This window comes from Melitaea cinxia, chromosome 11 (assembly GCF_905220565.1).
Source record: "Melitaea cinxia chromosome 11, ilMelCinx1.1, whole genome shotgun sequence".
NCBI lineage: Eukaryota > Metazoa > Arthropoda > Insecta > Lepidoptera > Nymphalidae > Melitaea > Melitaea cinxia.
This window is the reverse complement of record NC_059404.1, coordinates 16,126,188-16,150,123: the sequence shown is the minus strand read 5'-3', so window position 1 is coordinate 16,150,123 and position 23,936 is coordinate 16,126,188. Positions and strand designations below refer to the sequence as shown.

The 23,936-nt window shown below is 39.8% G+C and overlaps 1 protein-coding gene across 1 annotated transcript in view; it reads right to left on the bottom strand.

The window, feature by feature from the left end:
* Positions 1-1,096: 1,096 nt before the first annotated feature.
* The window catches only part of LOC123657903 (WD repeat-containing protein 44), a 33,750-nt gene continuing 10,910 nt past the window's right edge, over positions 1,097-23,936 (bottom strand). The window contains exons 8-18 of the mRNA XM_045593393.1: positions 23,511-23,622; positions 22,712-22,798; positions 22,007-22,145; positions 21,458-21,582; positions 19,318-19,441; positions 16,925-17,041; positions 12,431-12,632; positions 6,216-6,359; positions 4,099-4,482; positions 3,324-3,914; positions 1,097-1,234 (exon numbers count right to left, since the gene is read on the bottom strand). Of these exons, the coding sequence (XP_045449349.1) occupies positions 1,097-1,234; positions 3,324-3,914; positions 4,099-4,482; positions 6,216-6,359; positions 12,431-12,632; positions 16,925-17,041; positions 19,318-19,441; positions 21,458-21,582; positions 22,007-22,145; positions 22,712-22,798; positions 23,511-23,622 (2,163 nt within the window). The remainder of the gene's footprint in view (positions 1,235-3,323; positions 3,915-4,098; positions 4,483-6,215; positions 6,360-12,430; positions 12,633-16,924; positions 17,042-19,317; positions 19,442-21,457; positions 21,583-22,006; positions 22,146-22,711; positions 22,799-23,510; positions 23,623-23,936) is intronic.

Below are 23,936 nucleotides of genomic sequence, written 5' to 3'. Positions count from 1 at the left end.
TTCATCTGTCTAACTTGTCAATTTTCCCCCTTATTTTTCTGTCATTTTTACAATATATTATTATAGTTAAAGTTAAATTATATAAAAATCACACTTATTATAAAGGTTTAGGTGTCCTAAGATTCTATTGCACATTTTGTCTTAAAGTTTTCTTTAATGTAATTTGTAAACCCTTTGTACGATTTCAAATGAATGATAATAGACCTGTCACCACATCTTAATACTTGAGATAAAATATAATCATCTTTTAATATCTTTCTTCCTCGATATATTATGTATGTCGATATATAATGTATTTTTTAATAGTTATAGCACTGGGAAGAATTTTATTATATAAATAAAATAATAAAACTATAATTAGGCCATACTCGTACTAAACAGGCTAAGAAGACCAAAGTTAGTTTACTTAGTCAATAGATTTAAAACCTTATTTGTTTCCCTACATTGCCATAGTAAATATAATTTATCGGTACCTAATTTCAGTCTATATATTAATAAATTGAAAGTAGTACTACTTTGTTGTAAATAATAATAACGATCAAGACTGATTAATTATCAGGATTGGTTATATTTTTCAAACTATCAAAATGATCATAACGTGGTAACAGGTCAATCGTAAACTATAGTTTGATATTATATAATTCAAAAGGTATTCGTAATAGTTTTAATCAACTCATAGACAGGTACAAAATTGTGATATTTTACACAAAAACAAAACAAGATAGTCATTAAAACGAATTCAAATATTGTAATGAGATGCCCATTTTTATCTGTTATATTGTTATGTTATTTACAATTTTGATTAAAATGCTAATGTTGCAGTTTGATTGACTCATCCATATTTAATCTAATTAATTAATTTTTAAATATAGAGTATTGAATCTATCAATTACTCCATATAATCGAAATTTGATCTTCAATACTACCTGTATATTAAGATCAATGAAAACTATTACAAAATAACTTTCAATCACAATTAACAATCGATTAAATCATATTTGTTAACGAGCAATTTTACTTGTCAATCGCTTAGAATTGACAATTTCAATTGTTTCAACGTACAATCGACAACTGCAATTGCTTCGAAGTTTCGTAATTAAGCGAGGGCGGAAGCGGGCAGCGAACTGTGTTTGGGTTTTGCTTTGTGTACGAAAACTTTGATACAGCCGTTGAAATCTGCACTTACTAGGACGTGACCCGTCTGTGATGAGGACACCATACCGCCTTCGGCAGCCTTCTGTTTGAATAAATTATACATGAAAAGGTTATTTGTGATTGCTGGAACGATGTTTGTTATCAAGTTTTAACTAACGCCTAACTATACAAGAGAAGAACTTAAGCAAAAGAATATTTTGTCGATCGATTCTAATTGGTTGAAAATGTGTGTATGGGAAGGGAAACACAGACCCTAAAATCGTTAACTATGTCGATACCTCGGGGCTCAAAGGGCGTAAGCACCAAAACTCGATTTTACAGGAGAGCCAAAAAACTAAAAAAAAAAAATATTTTCGACATAACTTTCTCGATTATTGTCCTAAATAAACCATTCTAGGACCAAAAGTTTTATTTTTTTTGATGCAGAACTTTGTATAATTATATTTCAAATAAATTTAAAAGTAACAAAAATAGCTTGTCTATACGCCTCGGAAAATCGAATGATTGGCGCGTTTACGCCCGAAAAATCAATGGATATGTGATTAGTGATGGTTGTAACCGTATATAAGTGTATACGGTTACGTTGTAACGGTCAATTTTCTCACTATTTCTATCAGTTTGTAGACAGCTGCTTTGTTTTCTTCATTTAGGTAATCGATTTAAGTGCAATTTTTATGAACTTTATTAACTTTTTTATATAATTATGTACTTTATTAACCTTTTTATAGATTTTATTACCTATTTATCGACTCAGATAACTAATTAATTATACAAATACCTAATTATTGATTTTATCTAAACTTAATAGCCTAACCTATCTAAAACCTATTCCAAAACTCATTTATTATTAAAAAAAATGATAAATAAAATTCACTTGTTATTGAAAATATTGTGTTTTTAAACAAAGTAAGAAAAATACTCTTATTTTTATATAATTTCAGTTGTAACGAAACATCTTATTAACGTAAAGCAGAATGAACGATTAAAACTAAATTGTACTGAAATGGCAAGTGCTTAGGTATCGCTACAAAATTTTGCGCTAATGTCTAATCTTCTGTTTAAAACGTATAGAAAATACAAGGAACTCTTGAGATCAATTATATATTATTTATGAAGTCTTTTGGTAAAAGTTATTAGGTGATCTTAAGTATTCCTACCTACTAAAACAGCAGTCTCATTAAAATTTGACCATCCTTGAATAACGAATGTTTGACAAACATATTTATTATAAACAAATAATCTGTGAGGCTAATAAAACAACTGCTACTATTAAAAATCTATCTTACATTGAGAAAAATAAGTGCATAAACAAAATAAATTTCTGAATAGGATTCAGGGACAATGATAAATTCAATAATTTTTGCGTCACCTGCGTTACATATTATTTAAACAATTTTAGTCAATAATAGACTGTGGAACCATTAAAATTACACATACATCTAATAAAATGACCAAAACTTAGGTACCAGCACTTACAAAACTAGAAATATTAAATTTGGTTAAAAATATTATCACACTATAACGTTTAACTTAAACATTAATGACCCTTAATCAAGAAATCACAATCACAAGCAAAGCTCTCGCAATCACATAATATATAGGTAGGTATGGTTGACCAATTAAGGGATAATTGTTAGACGTATGTGTCATTTTATTTTAGAGTACATAAATGTTTAAGGGTGTATCTGGTAAGTTGATTCTTTAGAAATGGTTATGTTCGGCCTTAAGCACCACGTAAGAATATTCGTATCATCTACGGTGTCGTTTACTCCCATCACGTTTATGATTATTAACAATGATTGCTGTTACGACACAAAAACTGAAAAAATATGTTTTATTTTCTACAAAAAATAGGGTCGTAAACGTCACTTTTTGGCAAATAGGAAGACTTTAAATATACAGATCGATAGAGGAGAAAAAAATAAGTAGGGCTGCATTAAAAAGTCAATTTCGCCAAAATGGCGGTTACGCCCTTTGAGCCCCGAGGTATCGATGTATGAAAAGGATTTTTTAATAAAAAATATTTTAAATGTCCATAACATAAATAAAAGGTGTCACACGTATTTTTGAAATTATCGAACAAAACGACAAACAAGGATGAAATAAACATTGAGAGATTATTATTTTTACAGATGTAGAAGAAGGTGATAAAATAAATCACTTACCACTTCATCTTTCTCATCCATATTCTTGTTACTGGCATTCGCCCTCTCCTCTCTTTCAGTGATCATACGAATCATGTGGTCAGGGTTGGGCGCGAACACCGCACAAGTCACCACCGCGTTGTGAGCTTTAATACCCTCCCAAAAGTCGTTTCTATCCCTCCTAACTGATGTGAACTTCGAGTAATCGTGACAAGTTTTCCATATATAAATACACTGGTTCTCCGACCCGCTCACTATGTATTTACCATCATGGGAAAAGGACGCCTTGATCTGACTGGATACATTGACGTATCCCTTGTATTTGCAAGATAAGTTTAGGTCTCGCAAGTCGTATAGTCGGATCCGACTGTCGTTGGACGTGACTAGGATTTTATCATCGTTGGGCATCGGTTCGATCCCACTGATCTTTCTGCCAGTGGAGTTCTTTCCTCTAGTTGAGCGCACGTCTATTTGAGTGTGGTACTTCAATTGGTCGGTGGTGTAAAAAATGCATCGACCGTCGTATGTCCCGACGACAGCGAATTTACCGTTCTGACAGAAATTCGCGGCGGTTATGAGTTTCGTTTTGCCGTCCACTTCGTTCCATACTGCCACCTAAGGCAATTGATTTTACGCTTAAACTATTTGTCAACAATAATAAAAGTGTGTTACATTACTTATTGTTAGTCATATTCTTACAAAGGAATTAATAATGCAGTTCAAGAACGAAATTCATAACACAAATAGAAAATATCATTCCATAAAAATTAACACAATTACATGGAAATTGTTTCCTCACCTTTTTATCCGGTATGTCCCAAAGTCTCAACTTGCCATCCAAACTTCCGGACAGGAAATACCTGTCATCGCGTGGGTGAAATACTATCGCGGTCACAAAATCTATATGCTGGAAGCAACACAGGCACTCTCCTCTTGAAATATGCCATAATCTAACTGTCTTGTCCATGGAGCTTGAAAGGATAAAATTGTTTTTCGACCAGGATACGTCTAAGAGGTCAGAAGTATGGCCAGAGTAAATGCAGAAGGGCTTGGGACAGAAGGGTGCAGATGGACCGAGGGGCTGATCTTCTGGAGATGGAGGAGGGGGCGCCAGAGAAGCGAGAGATTCTTGGGAAGGAGTAGGAGATGCTTTCTGCTTCGCGTTGTATTTCGTTCGCATGTCCTGTTGAACCAAACATTTTATATATTATTATATAAGGTCTTCGACTCCTAACTGCGTTCAAATGGGGGGTTCTGTAGGTGTAATATATTTAGGTGTAATATGGTTCCGCGTGAAATAAATTCCCAGAGCCCATTTTTAAATGTTTATGTTATTTATTTTTATTTATTTAATTTTGAGGAGAAAATACAGCTAAAATACTTTAACAAATACACAATTTACATAGAAACATAAAGCTAATAATAGTTCAGTAACAGGCGGTCCTGCCCGGCGGTGGCCAGCAGGCGGCCGCACACGTGTGTGTGAGTGTGAGTGTGTGAGTGGTGCTGGAGAACACACCTGGAACATGCGGTGCGCGTCGCGCGTGACCCACACGCGCAGCAGGCGGTCCTGCCCGGCGGTGGCCAGCAGGCGGCCGCACACGTGTGTGTGAGTGTGAGTGTGTGAGTGGTGCTGGAGAACACACCTGGAACATGCGGTGCGCGTCGCGCGTGACCCACACGCGCAGCAGGCGGTCCTGCCCGGCGGTGGCCAGCAGGCGGCCGCACACGTGTGTGTGAGTGTGAGTGTGTGAGTGGTGCTGGAGAACACACCTGGAACATGCGGTGCGCGTCGCGCGTGACCCACACGCGCAGCAGGCGGTCCTGCCCGGCGGTGGCCAGCAGGCGGCCGCACACGTGTGTGTGAGTGTGAGTGTGTGAGTGGTGCTGGAGAACACACCTGGAACATGCGGTGCGCGTCGCGCGTGACCCACACGCGCAGCAGGCGGTCCTGCCCGGCGGTGGCCAGCAGGCGGCCGCACACGTGTGTGTGAGTGTGAGTGTGTGAGTGGTGCTGGAGAACACACCTGGAACATGCGGTGCGCGTCGCGCGTGACCCACACGCGCAGCAGGCGGTCCTGCCCGGCGGTGGCCAGCAGGCGGCCGCACACGTGTGTGTGAGTGTGAGTGTGTGAGTGGTGCTGGAGAACACACCTGGAACATGCGGTGCGCGTCGCGCGTGACCCACACGCGCAGCAGGCGGTCCTGCCCGGCGGTGGCCAGCAGGCGGCCGCACACGTGTGTGTGAGTGTGAGTGTGTGAGTGGTGCTGGAGAACACACCTGGAACATGCGGTGCGCGTCGCGCGTGACCCACACGCGCAGCAGGCGGTCCTGCCCGGCGGTGGCCAGCAGGCGGCCGCACACGTGTGTGTGAGTGTGAGTGTGTGAGTGGTGCTGGAGAACACACCTGGAACATGCGGTGCGCGTCGCGCGTGACCCACACGCGCAGCAGGCGGTCCTGCCCGGCGGTGGCCAGCAGGCGGCCGCACACGTGTGTGTGAGTGTGAGTGTGTGAGTGGTGCTGGAGAACACACCTGGAACATGCGGTGCGCGTCGCGCGTGACCCACACGCGCAGCAGGCGGTCCTGCCCGGCGGTGGCCAGCAGGCGGCCGCACACGTGTGTGTGAGTGTGAGTGTGTGAGTGGTGCTGGAGAACACACCTGGAACATGCGGTGCGCGTCGCGCGTGACCCACACGCGCAGCAGGCGGTCCTGCCCGGCGGTGGCCAGCAGGCGGCCGCACACGTGTGTGTGAGTGTGAGTGTGTGAGTGGTGCTGGAGAACACACCTGGAACATGCGGTGCGCGTCGCGCGTGACCCACACGCGCAGCAGGCGGTCCTGCCCGGCGGTGGCCAGCAGGCGGCCGCACACGTGTGTGTGAGTGTGAGTGTGTGAGTGGTGCTGGAGAACACACCTGGAACATGCGGTGCGCGTCGCGCGTGACCCACACGCGCAGCAGGCGGTCCTGCCCGGCGGTGGCCAGCAGGCGGCCGCACACACTGAACTTGCAGCACCACACCGCACCCGCGTGCGCCGCGCCCTCCCCGGCACACATCTCCTGCGACACGCCAAACACACTTGGTCATTGAAAAATGTAAACCTTTAAAGCTGCGGGAAAGAGGCCTATGCCCAGTAGTGGAATAATATTCCACTACTGGGCATAGGCCTCTTTCCCCATGGAAGAGAAGGATCAGAGCTTAATCCACCACGCTGCTCCAATGCGGGTTGACGTAGTAGAACACCGTTGCAAATTAAATTTATCTCCCCGATAGAACAAAAGCAGCATATCATATTTATGATCAGTCAGTCAGTCGGTTCAGCCTATTGCAGTCCACTGCTGAAGCCTCCCCAAGTGCACGCAAAGCATCCCAGTTTTCCGCAATAATCATCTAGCCTAAAGCGACAATCTTACGTAGATCGTCGGTCCAGCGGACTGGAGTACATACCACACAGCATTTGCCTAGACGCGGTCTACGATGCTTTAGCCATTTCCAAACCCAGCCTGCTCCAGTGGTCGGAATTCGTCAAGTCTCGTGACGACAAGATTCGTAACGACCCTCGAAAACAGCTTATAGAGATGACATTGTTCTATAATTCTTCAAGAGCGACTTATCGCCTCTTTTGTAGAATAGCACCACCACACTCCTAGACAACCCCTTCGACGTGATATCCCTCGGTGGATAACAGCATTAAAGAGCCTAGTCAAGGCTTTTAGGACAGGTAACCCTGCGGCCTTAATGAGCTCAGTCGTCACTCCATCGTTTTCCGGGTTCCTTCGGTTTTTAAGCTGCTCGAACGCCTCACTAATCTCGTCGACTTCGATATCTGGCATGTCTTGCGAAAAATGGCGAAACAATGGTGCACGTGGATCTTCGGTGTCCCGAGTCTCAGACTTGTGAGCGCTCGACGAATACAGCTGTCCATAGAATTTCTAGTCCCCTTGTCGGATTTGAGGGTAATAGCAAACGGTTCGCACATCTGTTGTTTTGAGCTTCACAAGAGTGCTTCTTCCCAAATGGCGTTTGGAAAACTTTTGATTCCCTATTCTACTCTATAAGAGTTGTAATATCTCTCATATTTGAGCAGCGGGGGTCTCGGCGTACAAGTTTCCGTATCCTTTGTTCCGGCGAAGCTGCTTGAGCGGCGGACGACCCTCGACTACGCCGCATCAGATCCAAGGTTTCGAAAGAAAGTTTGCACTGCTTCGTTACTTTCGTCAGCGAATGTGTGTACGACCGAATGTACACACCGTCTTCACTACGTTGCACAGTGGTCCCGATTTAATAAAATATGGACATTGATAGAAGGCCTGCCTAGAGGCACGAAATTTTCACTGATGGTTAACATTAGGATAACTTATAAGACAAAAAAATATTATTATCCTACCACGACAACTTCATGGTAAAAAAAAATTACTTTATTTTTGTGTGAAAGAAATTACATTTCTGTTAATTTCTCGAAATTCTTAAGAGTTGTCGAGATGGCGTTCACATTTGTTAGAAAACAAGTGATTCTGAGTATTTCATTTGAAGATACTTTCTACTTAACTCTGCGTACTTTTGAGTTATTGCGGGTCGAAAAATTGTTTTTTTATTTTCTCTAACTTATTAGCTTGAACCATAAGAACCATGAAAACAATTATGGAAATAGCATGAAAATACATGATATATCCGCTGACTAGCAATAAGTAGCTTTGACGCGAGTTTGCTTTTGATTGCGCATTACGACCTGAACTCTGGCGCGCTCGTAAGTCATATGCTTTAGTGTACATGTGTGGTAGCGATAACCCGTGTTGCTATATTTTCTGTACGCTTCGATAAATATTTTTGTTAATATTGTTTGTTATTTTATTTTTGTCTTGTTTTGTTATTGTTACTTGTTTTCGTTATTTTTTCTATTTTGAATCTTATTTTTCTTCCAAAGTCAGTCATTTTGGTTTGTCTCTTGCTCTCGTCAATTTCTTATTCAATATGTCCGCATTTGTCACAAATTTAGATTTATACGCAGCTTTGAAATCAGGTGGTGCTGGTTTTAAATATAGTATATATTTATACAATATTCTTGTAGAACGTATTGGCATCGAATTGTCTTACGAAGATATAAGTATCATCAAATCATTTTGTTTTAATTTCACAAGCAATATATCAAAGAGATGGTCTGCTTCCAGCAGAGCCCAAAAGACATTTTTGCATCAGAATTCACATTGGTTAGAATCTGAAATTGTCTGGCCGAAATGTAAAAATATAGATTTAAACAATGTTTTTAATCTTAGCACCGAGGAAGATGTTTCAATTATTGGAACCGCGGAAATAGATGTGCATCAATCGAGTCGATCTAGTATACATAAAAAACCTTTTAAAGATTTATCTGATAGGCAGAAGAAAAGGTGCTCTCTAATACTTTAGATCATTCTGAGGAGGAACTAGTTTACGCTTTATGTGCTAAATTGAATGATCTAACAAAACAGAATTAGCGAATACAATAAAAGGACTCTTCCGAAACGAAGAAAAATGTGAAATAGTAGACAAGCATGTGTTTACTAAAAAAAACTGTAAAACTGTGTCTACCTGACGATAAAACTCTAGCTCTTTACACATCATCTAATTTATCAAAATGGCAATATCGCAATTTGAGATTCATTCTCGCTTAAGAAAATATTTTTGTGCTACCATCCTATCAAAAGCTCCTGGAAACAAAAAAAAAACTTGTTATCCTTCAGAGGGAGATATAACTGTTACCGAAACTTGAGTTAAAATACGACTTCAATCGCTACTGGATTTGACTATTAATAGGATTTTAAAAGTAATTCAGCTTATTTCTGCAACCACAAACTCATTAAAATTGATAAGTAAATGGGAGTTTGATGGGTCATCTTCTCATAGTAACTATAAACAAAAGTCACAGACTGACAAAAAATTGACGATTCTTCAGTGTTTATGATCAGTTTGGTCCCGCTTCGTTTGGTAGAAGATAGCGGTAGTATTTTATGGCAAAATCCTACTCCATCTTCAACAAAGTACTGTCGTCCAATTGGTTTTAAATTTTCAAAAGAAAAAAACGATTTGATCCACAAGGAAAATACTTCCATAAATGAAGAAATCTGCAATCTTGTCCCGACAATTGTAGAAAATCTTGAGTTACACCATGATTTGTATATGACTATGATTGATGGGAAAATTTCTAGCGTGGTTTCTAATACTTCTTCTGCAGCGGTTTGTAATATATGTGGTACTCCACTGAGTAAAATGAATAACCTGGACGGTTTGTCCTCGCTTCATATGTGGATAAGATGCATGGAATGTATTTTACATATTTCCTACAATTTAGATTTTAAAAAGTGCTCAGCTCGAAGTGATGACAAATTGTTAAAAGATAGCAAAAAAAATGACACAAGAAGAATTCCAGGAAAAAATTAGTTTGTTTATCGATATAGTTAAACAGGGATTTGGCACTACCAACGACGGTAATACAGCACGAAGGTTTTTCACAAATTTTGAAATATCTGCTGAAATTACTGGCATTAACCCTGATTTAATCAAAAGCTTTGCAGTTATTTTACAAACTATTTCATCTGGGCAACTCATTAATACTAGCCTTTTTGGCGAGAAACAGCAATACTTTATATTAACTTATATACATGGTACTGTGTGGCTACGGTACTAAAGAATTTTGCCACCCCCTCTCTTCCCGTGGGTGTCGTAAGAGGCGACTAAGGGATATCACAGTTTCACTACCACCTTGGAACTTAAAAAGCCGACCGGTGGCGGGATAACCATACAACTGCTGGCTTTGAAATACCCAGGCCGAAGACGGACAGCAGCGTCTTCGGTGCGACAAAGCCAGTACTGCGGTCACCAACCCGCCTGCCCAGCGTGGTGACTATGGGCAAAACACATGAGTTCACGTTATTTTTGGCGTGAACTTGTGGAGGCCTATGTCCAGCAGTGGACTGTATAGGCTGCAATGATGATATATACACGGTATTACATGCCTTCAAGTGTCCATAAGCTGTTGCTTCATGGTGCAGACGTTTGTAAAAGTTTCTCATTTATTTCCATAGGCATGCTTTCCGAAGAAGCATCCGAAGCGCGAAATAAAGATTTCCGGAATGTTTGACTCAGACAAGAAAAATCGGTAGAGTTGAAAGTAATTTGGACATAATCCACAACTTTCTAATTAGCTCCGATCCCTACATCACTCATATTAAAACCAAAATTTGTTCGATCGCAAAAACAATTATTCCCAGAGGCCAACAATGAACTTTCAGAGGAAACAGAGATTACTCAAGAAAACGTTGACCCAAATGTTATATGAGTATTGTTTCTAGTGGACTAAACTACTACTCATAAATGAAGACACCCCCCCCCCCGCAACCGCGTTAACCCCGCTGCGTTGAGTTTGTATTTCTTCAAACTTATCTCAAAAACTATTATTAAATTTAAAATTTCAAACATTGTAAGCATTTCAGTAACTATATAATCAAAAGTAAGGTCACATTTAATATAAAAAAATCGATTGTTCAACCCGCAATATGTCAAAAGTTAAGTAGAAAGTTAAGTAGAATGAAATACTCAGAATCACTTGTTTTCTAACATGTGTGAACGCCATCTCGACAACTCTTAAGAATTTTGAGAAATTAACAGAAATGTAATTTCTTTCATACAAAAAAAATTGTAATTATTTTTTTTTTTTACCATGAAGTTGTCGTGGTAGGATAATAATATTTTTTTGTCTTATTAGTTATCCTAATGTTAACCATCAGTAAAAATTTCGTGGCCTCTAGCATCAATGTCCATATTTTATTAAATCGGGACCACTGTGCGTTGTCGGTTATCTCGTCCAAGCCGCTAGTGGTTTCCAGAGAATCGAATCAATTTAGGAGTTTCAATTGAAACTACTCGGAGCCACCTAGTATTTGGGACAGCATTGATTGGAGAATAGATTTTATCAAGCGGATCCGTGCTTAGCGTAGGCGTGTATATTCAGAAAACCCCTTAACATTCAGTGGTAGCTGCCGGTGTCAAACCTATTAACCACTACGACATATCTTAATATATGCCTTTTATTGATTTAAAAAGGAATTCATCATAAAGAGTCCCCCCCATGACTTGAGGACGTTAACAAGCATCAGCCCCTTGCGATTCCTGCGCCCCAACCCGTGTGGTACGATTTTCAATTCACCGCGGTCTTGTACTCCCACTTTAGCGTTGAAGTATCCCATAACAACGTTGGAGAAGGTCGAAATAGTGCCATATATGGCTTTTGATATATCTTCATAAAAGACTATATCATATTCAGGGAGTACCTGTCAGTGAGTTTAAGTACACTACCCAGGTCGACATACTAATTACTTCCACAACGTTGCTGGTGAGAGTCTAGTGGATCAGAAAACCGATACCACCTTGGGAAAGCCCATCACCTTCACAGAAGTAGAACAATTGCCCTCTAAAACCAGGATCATCGTATCCTCCGCCTCTCTTTGTACAAATCAAATCAAATGAAATCAAAAACAGCTTTATTCAAATAGGCTCCAAGAGCACTTTCAAATCGTTAACAAATTAAAACTTTAAAAATAAATTATTATATTTGTAGATACTGGTAGATATTTGTGGGTACTTCAGATAACAAGATAAAAAGTTGTCAGGTGTAGTATTGGGTGACAGCCTCCCGTAACCCGGTGATTCCTAGCACCCTCTGTCCCACCGTTACCGCGACCGCTACCGTAGCCAGGACTAGTAGGCCTGCCGGGAACTGAGGTTTTGCACATAGTGACTATGACAATTGATAACCGCATAGCTAGCATTATCGCACCGAAGACGCTGCTGCCCGTCTTCGGTCAGCAGCCAGCCAAGTTTAAAGGCCAGCTGTAGGATGGTTATTCCCACCATCGGTCGACTTCAATAGTTCCAAGGTGGTAGTCTAACTTTGTTATTTAGTCACCTCTTACGATACAGACAGAAAGAGAAGGGGTGGCTAAATAGACTGCCATAGCCAAACAATAAGCCATACCATACTTTACCAAATTCATAAGCTTTTACATTATTATTTAACAAAAATATACTGAAAAAAAAATCACAACTCAATAGACACAATATAAAAAAAGTCAGACATAAGGTATCATTCACAAACCTGTACATAACGAACGCAGCCATCAAAGTCGTACGGTCCCTTGTGCGAGTTGGACGCCTTCAGTTTGATGTTATGTTCTCCACGCACATCGTCGACTATGTCCGCGACGTCTTCTTTGTGCCTCGCGTGAGATACTTCCTGCGCTAGCGACTTAGCCGCGTCAACGGTTTTCTTTACAGTGCTTCCGAAAAACCGCTTCAATCTAGAATTATTCCGATTGCAAAATTACGATTTTCTTTCTTTTTTTTTTTGTTACTCTGTGGTGTAAATATAAGAACGAAAATTTCTTGATATACGGTATAGTATTATAGATAATTGATGATTCGTGTCATACATGTTGTTTGACAAATTAGAATTAACTTTTGTTCCTACATTTAAACCACTGTGTACAAGAATTATTATGTTATTTACAAAAAAAAAAAAAAAAACGCGAAAAACATTTGAAAGCGTTAAATACCAAATCCAAAATAGCGGTTGTCTCAATACTTTTGCTTAGTCAATAAAAATCGATTAATAAAAAGAATGTGATCATAAATTAGCACTTAAACAAAATCACTCAGGTATGCTGAAATGAACACGAGTATAATTTTATACAAATATAAGGTGTTCGCTACTCTGGCAAGATAGTCATGCATAAACCGTCCTTACATTGTAAATTAGGGGCAATTTAAAATTACGCCACACACGTACTTTGTGTGACAAGGATTGGGAAGGGTTTCAAAATTTTATGAGATGACATTTCAAAATCGACTTATTATGGATGGCACATTATAGCCGCGCTTACAAGCTCATTGGACGTTTTATGCAAATCAACCTCGCAAGAGTAGCTCGTATATTAATATGGCAAAGTAAATTTTAAAAAAGGCTAGAATTTTTTCTATATATAACATATTTCTATCTATAACACCTACAGGACCGTCCATTTGAAGGACCGCTGTTAACAGTCGAACACCTTACATTTAACGGACAAAATGAAATGCACGCATATTTTCATTAAGGGCAAAGTAAATCGTAAGCATCGTAATTAGTCGCGTTGCTGTCACCTGATGTTTATGTTGTCTTGGGAATGACACTTCACTAGATCTGCGCGCATCAGTCTATATTAACGAATATATTGTTAATTCAACTCAAAATATTGATGAAAATTTTTGATATCATTATTATTGAAATCACAATCTCAATTTGTTCGTATTATGAATTTCCAAGATATCTGTAGCTTTTGATATATCTTAATAGTCTAAGATACGATCTAGACTTGATCTTAACCATCTGCTTAATGGGTAAAAATTAAATTTAAATAATTATCTTCTTAAGTATTTTAAATATAAATCGCGAAAAAGTTGGCTGGAAAATTCCTGGCCAAACTATATTATATCGGTATCCGCCATTTAAACAAGACTTTTAGCAGGCAACCCTATGTATGAATACTATGTCACAATGAAACAGCGCTCATTTTGATGTAAGATTTTATTTATTAAACATGTGGATGAAAGTAACTAGAACACTATAATTATATTAATATACCTGGCAACCCAGGAACGTTACGCCAGGAAATCAATGGACAAGTGATGAAAGTGTGATGTAAGACATGGAATTATCTACGGGCTTGATACTGTCATTAGGTGTTAATTCACTTAATTCGTAGGTGCATTTTTAAATAAATATATATTAACGGTCATTCTCCAATTCGGCGTTCTTTGCCTAATTACCGTGACGTTTTTTATTTTTCACTGATTTGACTTAAACACATTAAAATATGAAACAAATCAAAAATACGAATTCAATAATTATTTTGGCATGTAACAATTAATTGTGGTTTTCTAGCTAATGAGACTTAAAAAAATTATGGGTATGGTAATTAGAAAATTTTTATATTTAATGTAACGGTAATTAGAAAATATGCTGTGTGGTTACGGCAGTAAGAATATAGCCACTCCCTCTCTTCCCGTGAGTATCGTAAGAGGCGACTAAGGGATTACACAGTTCCACTACCACCCTGGAACTTGAAAGTGCCGACCGATGGCGGGATAATCATCCAACTACTGGTTTTGAAATATACAGGCCGAAGACGGGCAGCAGCGTCTTAGGTGCAACAAAGCCAGCCCTGCGGTCTCCAACCCGCCTGCCCAGCGTGGTGACTATGGGCAAGACAAGACAAGACACATGAGTTCACGCCACGTTTTACTTGAAATATATTCTCTCTTGCCAGGACAAATGCGACTGATCTCATCTTGCTCTACAAAAATTTGGACGTCTTGTTTGGTTTTCTCTACAGTAGTCCCTATATTATTATTATGTAAATACTTTGGTTCTATTTCTTTATCATGACTTTGTTTTGGTTTTGGATGTGGCGTGTTTTATATTTCAGTCTTAATGCTTGCTTCCTGTACTTTTCTTTTGCCCTTCTTAGCTCTACTGTTTGGTCTCAAATATGACATTTCTTTATTTGTTTTCTATACATGCCTTCTAAATAACAATAAGAGTGAGATTTTTTACGTATCGGTTTCTCGACAGTTATCTTTGAAGATGGTGAAGTTGGTGAAGTTGGTGTTGAACACAAGGAAGACGCTCGTTCCATAATATTCACACTTGTATCTTTATTTTCGGTCAAATGCTCATTATTGATTAATAATAAAATAACATACTTTCAGTAGAAGATGATGACAGAGCACTAGATGGACGCGGCGTTGATGTGGTTAAAGAAGGTTTAAAATTTGGTGTCTTTTTCAAGGGAACTAATTCTTTTTCAAAAGAAGTCGACAGCAGAAAATTGTGGTCTTGCTGATTATCTTCTTTTTTTGATTTGGGATTTTCGGGACAATTTTGTACTCTTTTAGTGTACTTTTTAGCGCAGCGAGTATGATAAATCATTGAGATGTGGTGTGACAAAGTTTCAAGAGGATCTGTTATATTGTTATCAAGCACCTCTATATCTAAGGTCACTTCTTCCTCGATTGTTTTCAATTTTCCCTTTTCCTTTTGTCTTTTATAGTAAGCTCTGAAATTTTCTCTACTTCTTTTTTGAGTTTTCTTCCGGCTTTTGGTGACATTTCGCAGATAGGCAGTATTTTTTTTTTATTGTACCCTTCTTTCTCCTTTATTTTTTTTTTGATTGCTAATACAAAAAGGGGCATTTTTAATTCGTTCTCGGCATTGTCGCGTGGCAAGCCTTCTATTTTCTTTAACTTCCTCTTTGGTCTTTTTAGGTTTTCCTATCTTATACATTAAATAATTTGATGAATGGTCAGCATATACATACATATTTGCGGACAATAATAATAATAATCTACGAAAACCGCGGTAAACAAGTATTATTTTTTCATACAACGGTAATTATAAACATATGGTAATTAGTATACGGTAATTAGAAAACGATACATTTTCATAAAAATGTTTAAAACCGACACAGTATACAAATTCTAGCTTATTACAACGTACGGAGGCCAAAGTACTGTCTCCATTTACATGATCAACTTGGGTCTATCTTAATAATCTAGTATTAAAATAAGAACAACGGTAATTAAAAAAGTTTTTAACCAAGGCTACGGTAATTATATACTCACGTGCTTCATTGGCGGTACACTAACATGAGAGTCATACAACTGCTGATGGACCTCGGTACACACTGAGGAGACGCGATGCGTACGGTAGTGATGTGCCAAATACTTTTATTTAGGGATGTGCACTCGAGAACAGCAGATGTTACGGTAATTAGAAGTTTCCATTGGACATACGATTACTTCATAATAATTATTTGTAGACTGGTTCTATTGAGTTGATATTTTGTTATGCGATAGACGCTGCTTAATATCGTTTAAAACGTTGAATGGATCAAAGTAAATCTATACGCTATAAAAATTACAAGCAAGTTTTAAGATTAAGTTGGTGTGCGGACACGCCACGGTAATTAGAGAACAGAGGTTTTTTGAACATAAGTTAAATTAATTTAGTCTTAATTACTTAAAACAGAAGCCAATATTTTTTTTACAGCTAGGTACGGATGCTATCTTTAATATATAAAAAAGTGCATGATTGAATATGATGATATTACGCTTTAAACAAGCCCGGACACGAAAAATTTGCTAGTCGGAGAATGGCCGTTAAATTTTTCAATTTTGAATCAAATATAGCTTGTCCAGAATTTTTTAGTCAAACCTTTCGCAATTATTTTTCGAATATACTAAAAATAAATATAAAATAATTTTCATCCATTATTAAAATATCGATTACTTTCATATCACAACTTCCTAATAACGATAATGTAACAAAGGTTTAATAAAAAAAAAACGAGTGTGCCTTAGACCAAACGACTGAAGAAAAACTTCTTTAGCTCCATCTAAGCTATATCTCCCTCACAACTTCCGTTCGCCTCGACCGATCACACTTTTCGTAACGCTCTCGTCAAGCATTCGCCAGCTTACTCCCCAAGTCAAGCAAGCGTAAAGAAGTTTTACTTCAAACGAGTACTCTAAAGCATAGCTACATTAGACTTACTTTTCAGTCTTTCTCTTGATGGCTGTGGTCTGTCTGTCCGTGCCTTCTTTCTTAGTTTCTTTAGTTTCATCCTCGGCACCTCCCGCACACACACTTTCGCTCTCTTCATCTGTTTCCCTACAATTTATTTAATTCTTTATTTTATAAATCGTTCTAAGGCGTTTATAAAAACTGTCCATTTCCTCAAAATTCTGCAGTAAATTTTTACATATTACAAATGAAAATATTTTGATGACAAAAACTCTGAAGTGATATTAAATTTAATTATTAAGTATACTCATGTATTTTTTATCCGCAGTAAATAATTTTAGGATTAAAACAAATGTAGCACAAAACACAAGAACATAAAAAAAAAAATTAATGTATCCAAGATTTGTCCTGTAAAACGTACACATAAAACAATGACTATCTGTACATTATTTCATAAAAAGCAATTTATAACGCGAAATCAAATTCATCAATTAAAAAACAACACACTACACACATTTACTTCAAGTCGTTTTGTCAATGGTCACTTTAATTGAAATGTATGTAGATTTTTCACAATGAAAACACACTGTATAGCTAAAATTATTATAACAAGTAATTAACATTTATTTCATTTTTCGAATTTGCAAACAAATGTATTACAAATTGTTAATTTCACAAATTTTTATTTTTAGTACTAAAACATATTGAACTGAGAACTTGTGACAAACACCATTAAAGACTTAAAAAAAATGTATAATAAAAATATAAATTTAATTTGATCTACAGTTTTATGAAATAATGTCTTTTATATATACTACTCAAGCCGAAACAACAACGATACAAAACTACCACACTATACAACAAAAATTACAAGACCGAGGGCCTGTTCCACCATTTGTGGATAACGCTACTTGACGGATGACGATACAAATAGACTTTGACAGCGGGAGGTAGAATAGGCCAGTAAGACTGTTTCTCCACAATTAGTAAAGTATGACTAAGTTTAATATACGCAAATAGAAATATCTCATAAATACAGTAGAAAAAGGTAAAAAATAATAATGAATCCAAAAGTTTTTATGTCGGATACTGTCATCCGTCAAATACCGTTAACCACAACTGATGTAACAGGCATCGAATCACAAAAATTAAAAGCGTGCAACGCGTAATAGACCAGAAGCAAAACACTATCCATAATAAATAAGCTTGATAAAACACCTTCAAAATAACAACGGGCATAGAGGGTAGTTATAAAAAATAAAACCTAGTGTCTATACTGAGGGTAGATATTGCAGGTTGTATGGGCGTGGACGGCGAACGTTTCAAAAGGCTGAAGGAAGTACTGGATAGACTGATTGAGGCCCGCTTCCATATCTTTGGTTTCGTCTTCGGACTGCAAATATTCGTGAAGGTCGTTTCATTTTTGTTGTTGTTTTTTTTTTGTTTTTTATTTATTGTATTGTAAGCTAGATATACTAAGCAATATAGCTTTGAAGATAGTTACAGATAGTGTAGTACAATTGACTGATTTATGGCTAATTAGCCAAATTAAATCAAGAAAAAATAGCAATAATATTTATTTGTGGTAACATGATGATAATTTCAAAACGTTTTATGTATGTACAGTAGCGAATAATTTAAAAAAATCGCTGTCACTGAACGTTTTTTCAAATATTTTTATTATAATTTATCCATTCTGTAGTTTTTGTACTTAAATCTAAATAGATCGGAGTCGTAATATAACGCTCATATGTGATAGAATATTTGTGGATTATCGACTTTCATAATTTGAAATATCGAAAATTATCAAAACAGTGGTACAGCTGTCACTGAATCAACTTTAGTGACCTTACACAAATTTCACATAAACTTTAAAATCGAAATTAAGAAGTTATTATACGTATTTCATTATATCTTTATTAAATTACTTATAACGTAACTTTATAGTTACTTTCCAAAGTTCTACTGTGCGTTCTCTCTCTTCTTCAACTTTATATTACAATTAGTATTTTACAAGTATCAAACTGAGTTAGTATTACGTATAACAGATATAATAGTGTACGTCACCAAGATTTTTTCGATTTAACTAGAATATAATATATTCTATAGAATAGATTCTATAATAAATTTATAGTTTCATTGAGTTGCCAGAATGAAAAATGTTTTAAGGGAGGATATTTAGTCTTTTACAATTTAATATTTAAATACCATGCATTACCACTCTACCCTAGCGTGCAATTAAATAAATCAATGGAAACATATCCTTCAATGATCTGAAATTATAAATATTTGTTAGAAGACAATTCATTAGAACTAGCAAGACAATTCTTTGAACTACAGATTATGTAATTAGTTTTGACATTCAACATAGATACTAATCATGCATGTGTTATCTCTGACACATGTACACAGATAATAAATACCTCGTGTGTTCATCGTCGTTGGTGCGTCCGATGTATTCTGATGTTAGCCGCATTATGTGCAGACTGAGAGGGTTTATACATTGAGGAAGCTTGTGTTCAGCCACGCTTAGAGGCATTCGTTCACCTAGAATAGAAAAATACATAATTGAAATTTCATATTTCTGTATTCGGTTTTAAGCGGTATTTTGTTACAAAAACAATTTACGATATATATATGCGGCCGCTCTACTCACCCGTGTCGAGGTTGAGCACGGTGACCTGCTCCAGGATCTCGATGTCGCACCACACGACACACTGAGCGCGGCCGCTCTACTCACCCGTGTCGAGGTTGAGCACGGTGACCTGCTCCAGGATCTCGATGTCGCACCACACGACACACTGAGCGCGGCCGCTCTACTCACCCGTGTCGAGGTTGAGCACGATGACCTGCTCCAGGATCTCGATGTCGCACCACACGACACACTGAGCGCGGCCGCTCTACTCACCCGTGTCGAGGTTGAGCACGGTGACCTGCTCCAGGATCTCGATGTCGCACCACACGACACACTGAGCGCGGCCGCTCTACTCACCCGTGTCGAGGTTGAGCACGGTGACCTGCCCCAGGATCTCGACGTCACACGACACATTGAGCGCGGCCGCTCTACTCACCCGTGTCGAGGTTGAGCACGGTGACCTGCCCCAGGATCTCGACGTCACACGACACATTGAGCGCGGCCGCTCTACTCACCCGTGTCGAGGTTGAGCACGGTGACCTGCTCCAGGATCTCGATGTCGTACCACACGACACACTGAGCGCGGCCGCTCTACTCACCCGTGTCGAGGTTGAGCACGGTGACCTGCTCCAGGATCTCGATGTCGTACCACACGACACACTGAGCGCGGCCGCTCTACTCACCCGTGTCGAGGTTGAGCACGGTGACCTGCTCCAGGATCTCGATGTCGTACCACACGACACACTGAGTGCGGCCGCTCTACTCACCCGTGTCGAGGTTGAGCACGGTGACCTGCTCCAGGATCTCGATGTCGTACCACACGACACACTGAGCGCGGCCGCTCTACTCACCCGTGTCGAGGTTGAGCACGGTGACCTGCTCCAGGATCTCGATGTCGTACCACACGACACACTGAGCGCGGCCGCTCTACTCACCCGTGTCGAGGTTGAGCACGGTGACCTGCTCCAGGATCTCGATGTCCCACGACACGGCACATCGAGCGCGGCCGCTCTACTCACCCGTGTCGAGGTTGAGCACGGTGACCTGCTCCAGGATCTCGATGTCCCACGACACGGCACATCGAGCGCGGCCGCCCTACTCACCCGTGTCTAGGTTGAGCACGGTGACCTGCTCCAGGATCTCGACGTCACACGACACACTGAGCGCGGCCGCTCTACTCACCCGTGTCGAGGTTGAGCACGGTGACCTGCTCCAGGATCTCGATGTCCCACGACACGGCACACCGAGCGCGGCCGCCCTACTCACCCGTGTCGAGGTTGAGCACGGTGACCTGCTCCAGGATCTCGATGTCCCACGACACGGCACATCGAGCGCGGCCGCCCTACTCACCCGTGTCTAGGTTGAGCACGGTGACCTGCTCCAGGATCTCGACGTCACACGACACACTGAGCGCGGCCGCTCTACTCACCCGTGTCGAGGTTGAGCACGGTGACCTGCTCCAGGATCTCGATGTCGTACCACACGACACACTGAGCGCGGCCGCTCTACTCACCCGTGTCGAGGTTGAGCACGGTGACCTGCTCCAGGATCTCGATGTCGTACCACACGACACACTGAGCGCGGCCGCTCTACTCACCCGTGTCGAGGTTGAGCACGGTGACCTGCTCCAGGATCTCGATGTCCCACGACACGGCACATCGAGCGCGGCCGCTCTACTCACCCGTGTCGAGGTTGAGCACGGTGACCTGCTCCAGGATCTCGATGTCCCACGACACGGCACATCGAGCGCGGCCGCCCTACTCACCCGTGTCTAGGTTGAGCACGGTGACCTGCTCCAGGATCTCGACGTCACACGACACACTGAGCGCGGCCGCTCTACTCACCCGTGTCGAGGTTGAGCACGGTGACCTGCTCCAGGATCTCGATGTCCCACGACACGGCACACCGAGCGCGGCCGCCCTACTCACCCGTGTCGAGGTTGAGCACGGTGACCTGCTCCAGGATCTCGATGTCGGACAGCTGCGCGCCCAGTGCGGCGCCCTGCGGCGGGTCCCCGGCCGAGCGACGTCGCGCACGGGATCCCTCCGATCGTCTGTTAATTGAAACATCATTTGGTTAATATATATATCGAAAAATACTCTTGGGATTTTTCAAACACTCGACGAATTGATAGAAATCATTTACAAGTTGGTACTGCAGAAACAATAATAGGTCTTTCAAATAGGCTCTTGTAGGTGGTATAAATCATATTCTACGTGAAAAAAGTTACTAGCCTTTTTTAAATTCTATTTTGTCTTCACATACGAGCCTGTTTTGCAAGATTGTTTGCATACATTGTTCTTTCATTGTAAATTATAGCCATGCACAGTCGAACACCCTATATGTGTAACAAAAAGTATTCATTTTACAGGACTAAAATGATAATAACAAAAGTGTATCCGGCTCATGGGGCCTATAATATAATCGTTGGTCCTTCAAGCCGGATTTACGATAGAAGTAATACTCTCAGCAGTTACCTAGTAGCGGATCCGAGACTAGAGGTGCCAGTAGTGGGCGGGCGGCCTTCGCTGTGTGTTCGGTGGCCGTGCTCCGTGTCAACGTCTGCTGTACCACCGCGAGACTTCTCTTCATCTTGAGGACGTACCACGTAGTCACCTAATTAGGAAGAAATTAGTTCACGGCTTTTATAGTAACCATTGACTTAAAAAATTCGAACCTTTTCGCAACAGAATATAATGTATTTTTACCGCTATTCTTACCTAAGCTTACTTGGACAAGATCAGTAAACAATGATAAAGCCATCTCTTATTAACCTCTGTTATCTATTTTTAATGCAGACATTTTCAAAGAAAATCACATCGTGTAACAAGCTACGGAGTATTTCTTTAAAGCAGAGTTGTATCACGAAGTGAATGACAAAAAAAAAACAATCGCTGTATGGAATAACAATAAAACAGATAAATAAAAAATTAACATTATTATTACTTTCAGCTATTGTATTACTTACCTAAAAATAATATTTTAATTATCTAAAAAAAAACAGTGTGCTTTAGACCACACGACTGAAGTAAAACTTCGTAAAAACGTAACTCTCCTCACAACTTCTCAACTTTCGTTCGTCTCGCCAAATCACACTTTTCGTAACGCCCCCGTCACGCATTCACCAGTTTACTCCCCGAGTCAAGCGTGCGTAAAGAAGTTTTACTTGAATAATCATTTACCTTTAACAGCTTCTTTGATGTCCAACGTTGAATGGTGAGGGTGAGGCCTAGAGGTCGCAGTATTGCTACTTCTAGAAGACGTACTCCCTCGCTCGCTCGAACGAGACTCGTGTACACTTAACGTTGACATGTCTGCTGCTAATGTAAAAAAAAGGAAAATACTATAGGATTATACTATTTTTATAAATTAAGTTTTGGAGGATTAATTGCATCTCGGGGGACGTTTGGCGTCTTTGGTCTTCACATATGGTCATATAAGGTCAAATAGTAATTAATGAGTTATTTAATTTTGCATAGAAGGAATGGATGGAATTATTTCCACCACACTTTGTTTTGTTATGTGCAGATGGCATTTTAGGTGAAAGCTTGCCGGTGACTTCGTTTATTTAACGTCAGTTTGATAACGTTGGTGGAAAGTGTCAATCAGAGGAACGCATGCGAATGCTGTTGGGCCTCTGTCTCCATGTAGGAGGATTGGTGCCTAATCAACCTCGCTGCTCCACTGCGGGTTGGCAAATATGTTCCCTACTGTGAATAACGATCGTTATCAAGTACTCATGATAACAACTAGGACCGAAGGTTTAACGTGCTCTCCAAGGCACTTTTGGCTGACAAGAATCAGTAGAAAATTGTAGTGAATTAAACTCTTAATTCAACATCCTATACTTAGTCCAGAAGAGAAGCGGTCACAAACTAGTATCAAAAATCCCAATTCAATGCGGTTTAGTCAATATTTGTTGCCCATAAAGCCTGTGTAGTAATACTATTTTGGACGACGATTAAAAAATTATAAACTTACCATATTTGGATTGTGATAGTTCCAACGAGTCCTGGAACTCCCTGGTCAACGATTCTATCGTACTGGCAGGACTTGGTAGAGCCATTGTTTGATTCGATGCGAGAGATAAAGGCTGGAATGTACATATTGATGGTAATATAACAGAGCAATATGGCCAATAGGAGAGAATAAAAAGCTGGTGACATTTTTTTTAATATGTAGACTAGCGCTTGACTGCGATCTCACCTTATGGTAAGTGAAGATGCAGCCTAAGATGGTACGTGCTTGCCTAGAAGATGCCTATTCACTCCTGATTTAAAGATACCCAAGTAATAGTTATTTGGAAAAACGGAAGCCGGAAGGGCATTCCAAATTTTTACGGTGACATCACAAGATCATCGAGCATATACTACGTTTAGTAATGTGGGAGGTTCTGAACCTTACAGA